Source organism: Nicotiana sylvestris, chromosome 8 (assembly GCF_000393655.2).
Source record: "Nicotiana sylvestris chromosome 8, ASM39365v2, whole genome shotgun sequence".
In the NCBI taxonomy this organism is placed as follows: Eukaryota; Viridiplantae; Streptophyta; class Magnoliopsida; order Solanales; family Solanaceae; genus Nicotiana; species Nicotiana sylvestris.
In genome coordinates this window covers 158,082,963-158,094,498 of record NC_091064.1, presented here as the reverse complement: position 1 = coordinate 158,094,498, position 11,536 = coordinate 158,082,963, and the positions used below count along the sequence as shown (strand labels likewise).

General features: G+C 37.0%; 1 protein-coding gene across 3 annotated transcripts; it reads right to left on the bottom strand.

The window, feature by feature from the left end:
• Positions 1-294: 294 nt before the first annotated feature.
• Positions 295-5,467, bottom strand: LOC104233118 (pentatricopeptide repeat-containing protein At3g54980, mitochondrial-like). Of its 3 annotated transcripts, none has more exons than XM_009786440.2 (3): positions 2,691-5,467; positions 2,521-2,594; positions 295-1,131 (listed from the first exon to the last, which is right to left on the bottom strand). In XM_009786440.2, exon 1 carries the CDS (start codon positions 5,366-5,368, stop codon positions 2,774-2,776), a length of 2,595 nt encoding a protein of 864 aa, XP_009784742.1. In that variant the 5' UTR covers positions 5,369-5,467; the 3' UTR covers positions 295-1,131; positions 2,521-2,594; positions 2,691-2,773. The 3 variants fall into 3 exon arrangements, with proteins under 3 accessions (XP_009784742.1, XP_009784743.1, XP_009784745.1); XM_009786441.2 differs by having other exon boundaries at positions 295-842; XM_009786443.2 differs by having other exon boundaries at positions 295-700.
• Positions 5,468-11,536: the final 6,069 nt, after the last annotated feature.

Here is an 11,536-nt window from a genome sequence, read left to right as displayed (position 1 = left end):
GAGAATTCATATAGCCGACCTCAATTTGTTTGGGATTGACACATAGTATTGTTGTTGTACCATTACTGCTTATATACAGCATTATGCTGACAAGTATTTATCTGGGGATTTTTTCCTTAAGTCATGACATCAGTCCTTTTATATCTAGATGGAAGTTTTGCTTACTGTATTATGACAAAGGAAAAGTAAATTCTGAGCAAAACAAACTGAACATTCTATTCAATAGAGAAAGAAAAGCTGTACAAGTTTCATTCTTCATCTTTCCTCACTTCTTAATTTGGAGACTCGACACTCTTTTTCTTGTATTTTCTAAAGTAATTTGGTGACAACCATTTCAGAATCAGAAGCTGTATAAACTATAAGGTCAAATTGTTTACAGAATCTATACAAATGATTTAAACCTCAGCGTACATGTTTTGCACACAACTCGTTTTCCCTTGGACATATAACAGATTCTCACTTTGCAGCATATCTTCCCATAAATAGTTCCCCACTTCTACCTTCGCTGCTGGAAAAGACGCCATGACAAGAATTCAGTTGAGATACACGAGAAGCAGAAGCGTGATACATCCTTGGATCAATTACCAAATTTGCTTTGCAACTGTAGGTTCAGTGGAAGTCTCTACAGTCTGCTTTTCAAGATTTCAAGAGATCCAAGAAATGTTTCGCTGCAGTACTTACTAGTCTTCCTCTGCGTAGCCTTCACAGACAAAGTGAAATCAGGTGATGCTACCTCTTTGAGACTCTTCAGATACTTGAGCATAAAGTTACACTACATTAGGCAGGGCTAAAAGCTGAAAAGGAGAGGCCAGGTTTCCCTGTTTAAGTGAAAAGGCAATCATCTGCAAATCAATTTAATCAGCTTTTTCAACCATTGGCTATGCCTAACAAGGAAGATTTATTTGTCACCTCATTTCCAGTCTTACCAAAATATAACAAGGGAAAGAGTTTAGACTAGGACTTTCCTTGTTAAAGATGAAAAACAAATCAGCAAGTCTCTCCCTCCTTATTTCCAAGAGCCTCCTAATTCTTGTTTGTCCTTTTTATAATACTTCAGCAAAAAGGGTTATAGTTGAAGTCAATATGATTGACCGTTTTAAGCTTTCTCATGCGAGGCCTTCCGCCTTCAACCTAGAGTAAGAAATTGTTTGAACAGACAAGATTCAGTTATTAACAAGAAGAAATTTTCTTTTTTTAAAGCTATTTTGATTGATGAAAGGACTTTAAAAGATGGGCACCAACAAGGTGGATCAAGTTACATCATCACATTTTTTGGGCTAAGGTCAAGCTACGTCATGATTTTGCAAACAGCATGAAGGATCATTGTGTGTGCGTGTGAGGGGGGGGGGGGAATAGCTAAATCGCTTGGTGTCTAAGGAACAAAATTGAGCAAGGTCCTCAATTCTTACACTTGAGAGAGAGGGAGGGAGGGAGGGAAGGAGGAACAGCAAAGTCGCCTGGTATCAAAGGAACCAGCAAATTGTGGAAGGTCCTTAATCATTACACCACTTCATTTAGCATAAGAAAGAGTTGTCTAACACAATAAATTTTTCAGTTTCTGAAGTCGGAACAAGATCAGACAAGCCCTAAAACTTCAGGTATTCATTTGTCGCTACGAATGAAGAATTCAGTGTAAAAACCTGCTACCTACTGCCGACCAACATCACCAACGGCCTTGGAAGAGAATCTAGAGGAACAAGGCTATATATTAAGGGGGTTGCTTCTGTCGGGTGGTATCTTATGAGGCAGCCCTGGCTTGGTGAATTATAAAGGAGGTAGGCATTTAAGATAGGAATCATCTATTCCTAAACAGCAAAGTGGCCTCAGAACTGTTGGTACCGCTTCCTAAATATATTTGGAGTAAGATGAGCAATGCCTAAAAAAAAACTGCATAGCTGGACAAGGAAAGGAAAAGGTAAAAACCGAAGGAAGATTTGGGACACTAACCCACCCTATTTATAGTTGATCATTTGGGAAAGAAAGAGAATTGAGATTTTCCGCAAACAGATGAGGGAATATTCATAGCTTAAAAGTAAAATGACTTTCTTTTTCCGGATTTATTTCCGCAACTCCTCAGCTGAATAAATAGGGAGCTGAGTTTTTTGCTGCAATCTCCTCTGTGAATATCCAGCACTCAGTAATAGTGCCTTTTTGTTAATAAAAATAAGCTTACCTATCAAAAAAGGTTATCTGGTATTCATCCTTCTATAAGGTCCAAATAAGACGATGCAGCACTAGCACACCTCGAGTATCTTCAAATTAAACTATTAAAATTTACCAAAGAAAAAACAAAGATCCAGTTGTTTACTTATTGACCACATTTACCAGACAGCTTGAACTCGTCGGTTCAATATCAAGATTTTAGAAGATCCAAGTTCATATCCAAATCAGATAAAACCATTCAATAAAATTATGAATCAGCGGAAAATTCTGTTTCTCTTTTGATTTCCCCCCAACCCCACCCTCTCTTTTATGAATGCAACAGGTGACAATCTTAGAAAGATGAACTAGAATTCATACCTTCGAGGGGCTTGTGGGACTCAAGCGGCGACGCAAAAGCAGTTCATTGGACCCCAACCATTAAAGCTGTCAACCTAAGAGATATAGAAATGAATGGTCATAGTGAAACCAAAACTCAATCGGTATCTAACTCATTTCACAGTAAAAACTAGTTAGCAAGTTCAGTTTACCTTGCAGACAGCAGACATGTGCATGAAATCCAAGGGTATATCTCTTCAAGAATTTAAAACAGGCATGCTAGAGGGTATCTGGTTCATTGCGGCAATGAAGTACCAAGAGCGAAACTGTTTCCTCTGAATGATCCACTTACAAGAATATCATAGGTTGCATCGTCGGGCTTAAGACCTTTGTCAAGCATCTCATCATGCAACCTAAATGCCTCTTGCAAATTTCCCTCCTTGAAATATCCAGCAATTAGTGTATTATAAATAAGAACATTAGGAGTCGTACTCTTTTTACACATCTCCTCTAAGACCTTGTGCGCATTCTCAACCTGACCTTTATTGCAAAGACCGTGTACAAGAACAGTATATGTGATGTCATCAGGCATTATACCCTTTCCAAGCATCTCGGTGAACAAATTGGACGCCATGACTATTTTTCCGTCCTTTAAAAGCCCATCAATCAATGTGGTGTATGTTTCCAGATCACATGTAACGCCTTCACTGATCATCCTATCATGCAAGACTAGTGCTGCTTCCATATTATTTACATTTCTAAACCCGCTTATCATGCTGTTATACACAAATAGGTTAGGAGAGAGACCAACTTGAAGGATTTCATCAAAAAGTTCCGACGCACTTTTCATGTCTCTTCTTTTGCAAAAGCCATCTATAAGGACAGCATACGCAATAACATCTAACTTAATTTCTCTATTTCTCATCTCATTCAGCAGTTTTAAAGCTAGATCAATGTTATTGCTTTTGCAGAACCCATCAATTAAAGTTGTGTAAGTTACAACATCTGGGGAAATCCCAGTATCGCACAACTCTCTGTAAACAGCCAATGCTGAAGTGACATCATCTTCCTTCAAAAATCCATCTATTAGGCTATTGTAAGACATGCATGTTGGAAGGAGACCTCCTGCAACAATCTTTTTAAGCAAATCTTTCGCCTCTGACATTTTGCCGGCTTTAGATAGACCACTTATTATGGTATTGAATGTGTAGTCAGTAGGGGCAATTCCTGAAGAGACCATTTGATCAAACATGTTCCCCGCTTTATCAACGTCGCCTTTTCTGAAATATCCGTCAATCAAAATGCTATATGTTACAACATTAGGTTTCAACAGCCTTTCTGGCAACTTAGAGAACAAATCCAATGCTTTGTCCATATTCCCATTTCTGCAATTTCCAAGAATCATATTGTTGAACGAAGCTATAGAAGGTACGACTCCATTATCGACCATCTTATCCCATACGTTTTGAGCCTCATCCATTTGACCCTTCTTACAAAACCAGGCTATTATATTATTGTAAACGAAAACATTGGCCGTCCCTGAATTTATTGCCTCATCAAATACATTTATTGCTTCATCTAACAAGTTAACACTCAAAAATCCCTTTATTAAGGAATTCTCAACATAAACATTAGGCTTGATGCCTGCAAGTTTCATTTGCCGGTAAATTTCTACTGCTTTTTCAATATTCCCATTTTTACAGCAGCCTTCTAATAAAACTGCATATGTTACCTGGCTCGGAGTGAGTCCATACAAGGCCAGTTTGTCGAACAAATCCAACGCACTTGATAAATTTCCCTGCACATGATACCCTTTCATCAAACATGTTGCAACCACCAAGTTCATCGGACGCCCATTACTAAGCATTTCATCCTTGAGCCTTAATGCCTCAACCATATTCCTTTGCTTCACGCAAGTGGAAATTATGTTCACATAAGTGCCCTCAGAAGGAACCCAACCCATGTCTTTCATCTCCCCCAACAACTCCAACGCGAAACTTAGATTCTGCTCCTTACAAGCGACATAAACACAAAGGCTATACAACCCCGCATCAAGCTTAATCCCACTCATCTTAGCCTCCTTAAAAAGCTGTACCGCCTCCTCCATTTTCCCTTCTCTCAGACAAGCAGCCATCAAAATATGCACAGTACGACAATCATAACAGATTCCTCTAGACACTACATCAGCATACAAATCTCGCGCTACTCCAATCATGTCCTGCCTCACCAATGCCTTCAAAAGCTTGTTCATAATCGGGATCCACGGCATTATATCAAGTTCAACCATCCGATTGAAACAATCAATTGCATCAGTTAGTCGATTAACTTTCACACAACTATTTATCAAGAAATTGAAAACTCGAGGATTTAACTCGAAATCAAAAGCCTTATAAGAATTAACTAAACCATTAAACACAACAGTAGCAGAGGGACCAGAGTCACTAAAAGCATAATTATCAAGCAAGCGTCGAGCTTTATGTTGATGCATTGTAGAACTTACTAATATGTGAAGCAAAACAAAGAAAGGGTCAGATTTAGTATGCAAAAAACCCCTTTGTTGCCTAGCAGTTTGAAAATACCTATAAGCTGAATCAGGGTCATCTCTGTGGCTCAAAAGCACATCAACTACATGATTCTTGGTAAACCCACCATCTTCTGAAATGGGTTTATCACAAGAATGGTCAACGTCATGTAAAAGTACAGGCTTTCCAGACTCTTGAGGGTTTAAGATGGGTTTTTCAAGAGAATCTGAAGGGGAAAGTCCAGAAACTTGTGGGTGTTGATTTGTTATTGAGGATGAGATTGAAGAAGTACAAAGATGGCGTCTGCAAAAGAGGATTAGCCATGGAGGAATCTGTGCGGAAGAAGAAGGGAGAACTAAAGTTTTCATTTTTAGCTAGTTTTTTGTCAGCTAAAGCACACTAACCCTAAAACCCCATAGCAAGCTGTCTTTTTCATTCATCCCACGAAACAAAGAATTCGGGCTATTGACTCATTAGCTAATGTTTTGATATAATTTGCTCTTGAGCCCTCATGTTTAGATTAATGAGAAAATTTCACTTTATGTCCTTAATTCCAAACTATTTATTGCTCATGCCCAAACTATTTACTACTCCTATCTATATGCCCCAAACTATTTATCCAGTTATAAACTTAGTATAAACTGTTCCGGTAGACATGTATGACTTGCTTGAGATTTGAATGGCAACTTTTCTGAAAGCAATCGAGCACAAACTTTTACCATTTCAAAAAAAAGAAAAGAAAAGAAAACACAATCGAGCATATTCTTGTCTCCTTCACCCTTTGAATTTTTTACGTAACTAAATGAAATGACAATGTTCTCTCCTCGTGACTGCTTTCTCGAACTGAGGTTGAATCACTGAAACTACAGTCTCGCTTCTACATTTTTTTCTAATATAGTAATATCTACTTATGGAAATATCACCTATCTGGAATTTCTCACTAAATAGTTCGAAAACCCCTAAATGATAGTATTTGTCTAACTATGTTTTGTGTGTTCGAGGAACCAAATGGTAGATCATAAAAAGAATAGATCAATTTTTGAAACTCCATATGAATAAGTTCAAAATGTCAGATCTGATTTTTTATAGTGTTTTACTGTTGAAATTCGTTAGTTATTGTTCTTTGATGTGTAGATTGTACCTTTGATGTTGGTTTTGGGAGATTTATTGTACAAAAAGTTAAATCCACCATTGAAGGACTTTGAAGCTTGAAACTCATAGCTTGGTTTGTTTGAGTTTTTAATTGTTTTTTATCCGATCCTGTATGAGTTAGTTTGGAAAGTTGATTGGAGGTTATAGCTAAAGTTTTAGTCAATTTGGTGGAGATTTTGTAGTAAATTTTAGAAATTTGGGTTGAAATATAGTTGAATCAGAGAAGAAGACGAATTTGTACTGTATACCCAAATAGTATACAAATACAACATTTTAGTATACAATTCATTCCAACTATATACCCTATTAGTATAGTTATATACTATATCGGTATCATATGCTAGTTGAATCATTTTTTGGTTGTATTAGCTGCATTTAATTAGTACAATATTTGATTTTCTTTTAATAATAGTAATATAGTACTAGTAAAATTGTATACCATGTTTATATAGTTATATGCCATATTGGTATCATATGGTAGTTGGAACATTGTTTTGGCTGTTTTAGCTGCATTTTAAGTGAATTCTATTATGAAATTATTTATATTAACATGAGTTGCAATGCTGAAATTTTTGTGTGCCGATGGACATAAATTATGTGTATTATGTAATAGTTTTTATAGTTATAGGTAATTGTTGGAATGACCACATACAACTATATACCCTCTTAGTATACGAAATGAGCAAGTTGTTTTGCGAATATTTAGCTTGCAATACAAGCATGTAATTTTCTCATACTTTTATTGCGTCCTTTAATGTTTTGGTACAGTAGTACAGTCGCAGATAGTTGTAATAATATTCTAGAGAAATCATATGCTCTGTTGATATACATATATATCATATTAGTATCACATGGTACTAGAAGTCTTTTTTGCTACTTATACTTTTGTTGCATTTTTTAATATTTTATTATCATTTTTATTCTAGCTAGTATATATGGAGATTTGGTTGCCATAGATTATGTTTTCTTGGTCTATAACTGATTGTATTAATGCTAATGGTAGAGTGTGTACTGATATTTATAGGGAAGGAGATCAAGGTTTGCATGGCAATCACGTGTTGATTCTTAGAATCTGATTATGTAATTTATGGTGCTCAACAACAGTAAATATGATATTCAGTGAATTAGATCAAGTGACAACTGATACTAGTTATATTTAAAAATGTGAACAAATATTTACTATATCAATTTTTTTATTGTATAAAAAAGTATAATAAAAAATAGTAAAAATGGTAAATGAAATTAGATTATGAAGAGAAAAAGAATATAAAAAAAAGTTAAATGAAATTAGAAAGGGAAAAAAGAAAAAAATAAGAAGAGAACGAGAAAAAAGAAAAGGAGAAAAGAAAAAAAAGGAAAAAAAGAAAAGAAAAGAAGCACAGAAATAAAAAAGAATTGGAGAATAAAGAAAAAATTTCCCACAAAAACTACTATGGGTAGGAAATGTAATTAGTTTATGAGTAGAAAAACAAATGGGTGGACAAGAATAAATAGTTTTGTTTTTGTGGATAACTGTGTCAAAACCCCTATATTCATCACCTATTCGTCCTCAAACATGAAACATTTCATTGGCGTTTTTGGTTGGTTCTTTAACTATGCAATTTATTGTGTTTTGATATGAAGAATAATATTTTGTCAAAATACTTTTTCTTGATGAAATTATCTTGAATGTTCAAAATATTTGTTCTATATAAATTATTATTTTTTAAGAGAAGTGACCTCCCTCACTAATTGGTAAAAATCACTTTCTTCAATAATATCACTACTTCGGCTACACATAACTTTTTAAAGTCAATATTTAAACATAATAATTTAGTTTTAATATTTAAGAATAGGGGAAAAGACCATAATTTCCTCTATACTATTGGAATTTAAGCACGTTTATCCCCCGTTACACTATGCGTTCAATCCCCGCCCTATCGTTAATAAAGTTTATGTTATTACTCCTAACCCTAATGCCTCGTCGATGTGGTAGCCGACCCCCTCTCTTTTTTCCAAGTCAGCTGCCAACTCAGACTTCCACTAAGTTATAATCCCCAAACCAAACGGTTATTTAGTCCCACAAACCCAAGTTCACTCCCAGTAATGTGACTCGTACCCAACGTCTTCTTTTCTCCCCCAAAATACACTCCATTGCTAAGAATTTAGGGCTGGACTGAAATCTTCCCAAAATTTCTCTTTTCTTCATTCTCGTCGTAGCTTTGGTTGATAAATGTCGCAAGGTAGCTGTTCATCACAGATTAGGTGTCGCTGTGGCATTATAGCCAACCACTTCACTTCGTCTATTCCATATAACCCTGGAAAAAAATTATACAAATGTCTGAGGCCTAAGGTTACCATATTTTTCAGTTTTTTTTTTTTTATAATTTTACTGTAATTTTGAAATCTACAAGTTTAGATTTGTATAATTATTACCTAAATGTTCTTTTTGAATTATGGTTGACAGCCTAGTTCATGTGGGTTTTGGGAATGGGAAGGTGAAATCTTCCCACAAAGTGATTGGACTAATATTAAAGATGTAACATCATCGATGGAGGAGATTAAGATGCAAAGAGACAAATTGAATAAAGAAGTAATTGCCATGAAGGCTATACACCAATATGAAGTGGATAAAGTCGTCAAGTTGGAAGATAAACTTGCAAAGACAAGGATGTTATTCATGATTTCTTGGGGACTGTTTGTTGGTTATTTTGCAGCCTCGATGATGAAGTGACTTTTTTTGAGTTTTATATGTGTAGCTGACTTTTAGGTCAATTAAGCCATGTTGTAGTAGTTTTCTAATTTATAGTAGAATTTATTGCTTTCCATCAATGTTATTTGACGATGATATTGTAGTAGTATTTGTTGGTTAGCTTTTTCCCTTGTTGTATATCCTAAAGAAGGAACTTTTTTTCTCCAAATCCTAAAGATGTTTGTTTTCTTTATAAGATATGATAGTATATTTGTGACGACCCGGTCAGTCATCTCATGAGTTACCACTCCGTTTTCCCCATTTCTGCTTCGTATGGCTTTGTCTAATAGTTCTATATGTGATCGGTAGATTGTCTCGGGTTTGGAAAGGAATTGGTAAGGTTTGAGACACTTAGTCTCTTTTGAGGAAGCTTAAGTAGGAAAAGTTAACCGGATATTGACTTATGTGTTAGAGGGCTCGGATGTGAGTTCCGATGGTTCGGATAGCTTCGGGAGGTGATTTGGGACTTAGGAGCGTGATCGGAATGAGTTTTGGAGGTCCGGAGTAGATTTAGGCTTGAATTGGCGAAATTGGTTTTTTTGCGATTTCTGGTTGATAGGTGAGATTTTGATATAGGGGTCGGAATGGAATTTTGAGAGTTGAAATAGTTCCATTGTGTCATTTGGGATGTGTGTGAAAAATTTCAGGTCATTCAGACATGGTTTGGTTGAGTTTTTTATCAAAAGAAGTTTTTGGAATTATTAGGCTTGAATCCAATGTAATTTTGGTGTTTTGATGTTGTTTTGGGAGTTTCGAGGGTTGGAACAAGTTTGAATGAGGTTATGGGATATGTTGGAATATTTGGTTGGGATACCGAGGGTCTCGGGTGAGTTTCAGAGGGTTGAAAGGACCATTTTTAGTTAAAGAGAAGTTGCAGATTTTGGTTTCAGTTGTTGAAGGTATTTTGTTCTTCGCGTTCGCGAGTGGACCCTCGCGTTCGGGAAGGGTCAGGAAGGGAGGCATCAGGATTGGCCTTCGCGTTCGCGAGGGGGAATCCCGCGTTCGCGAAGGGCCGGAATGGGAAGCATCGCGTTCGCGAGAGGCCTGACCGCATTCGCGAAGGTTGGTGAAGCTGAGGCATCGCGTTCGCGATGGTGAGATCGCGTTTGTGAAGGAGAGTTTTGGTCAATGGAATTTTTGTGCTTTACGAACGCGAGGCTTTGACCGCGTTCGCGAAGAAGGATTTCTGATCGCTGGGCAGAATGTTTAAAAGGCCATTTTCGCGAGTTTTGGCCTAAGTCCACCATTTTTGACTCGGTTTTGAAGCTTTTTGAGAGAGATTGAAGAGTTAATCAAGAAGGACTTGTTGGAGGTAAGAATTTTGGACTTAAAAATTAATTCTAATGTGAAATCTACCTAATAAATCATGGAATCTAAGCCTAAAATTGAGAAATTAGGGCTTGAGATTAAGAAACTTTAAAATGAGAATTTGAGGGGTCATTTGGACTCCGATTTCAGTGTTCTTGGTATGTATGAACTCGTGGGAGGATAAGGATTTCGTTGATGTGATTTTTATTGAGTTTTGAGATTTGGGCCCGGGGGTTGGATTTGGCCAATTTCGAGATTTTTGGTATAATTTGATTATTTTCGTTTGGGCTTCGTTCCCTTAGCATATTTTGATGTCGTGATTCTGATTTTGGATAGATTCGACGCTAGTGGAGGCCGATTCGAGGGGAAAAGGCATCGCGGAGTAGTATTTTCACCGGTTTGAGGTAAGTAACCATTGTAAATCTGGAACTGAGGGTACAAAAACCCCGATATTTGACTTGTTTTGATAATTGCGGTGACGCACATGCTAGGTGACGAGCGTGTGGGCATGCACCGGTAGGGATTTTGCCTTGGTCCGTCCCGTAGCGACTATTAAGCCACGTATTTGATTTGGAACCTTATGATATTCCGTACTTTAGTCATTTATACTGTATTATAGGTTGTACGCCATGTTTGGGGACTTGTGCCTACCTGTTGAGACCCTTAGGGGCATTTTTACTATTTTTCCTCACTCTACTTGTTGAAAGCATATCCTTAGTCATGTGTTTATCTGTTTAAATGTTTAAAACTGGTTTTATCACTCTACTTCTAAATGTGAGGACTGTTCGGACTGAGTTCCCTAATTTCTACTGTTGTGCCCGAGAGGCTGTGAGGTTAATGACTGATAGAAGTTGAGAACCTAATGGTGAGAACATTTATATATGGTGAGAACATTTATATATGTATGAGTTACGGATCGGGATGCACGCCACAACGATACATATATGGACCGGGCTACACGTCGCAACGATACTTATATGGATCGGGCTACACGCCGCAGCGATATATATATATTGGATCGGGTTGCACGCCGCAGCGATATGACGCTTGGGGTGTAGGAGCCCCTTCGGAGTCTGTACACCCCTAGTTAGCGTAGTCGACTATAAACTATGGATCAGGTTGCACGCTGCAACGGTTACTATGATTTCTATTATTATGAGATATTAATGAGCGTGAGTGCTGAGTGACGAGAGTTGAGTCACGAGTGATTGAGAGGCTGCCCGAAAGGCCATATTCTGAGTGACACCTTGCCCGAGGGGCGCAGTTATGATATTTTCACTGATTTTACTCTTCTTTTAAAATAAGCCTCCGTTGGAAAAATTGCTAAGTATATGGTTTCAAGTAT

What these genes read in the sequence shown, in the direction of transcription:
- LOC104233118 (XM_009786440.2), bottom strand. Translation starts at nt 5,368, where the DNA reads ATGAAAACTTTAGTTCTCCCTTCTTCTTCCGCACAGATTCCTCCATGG.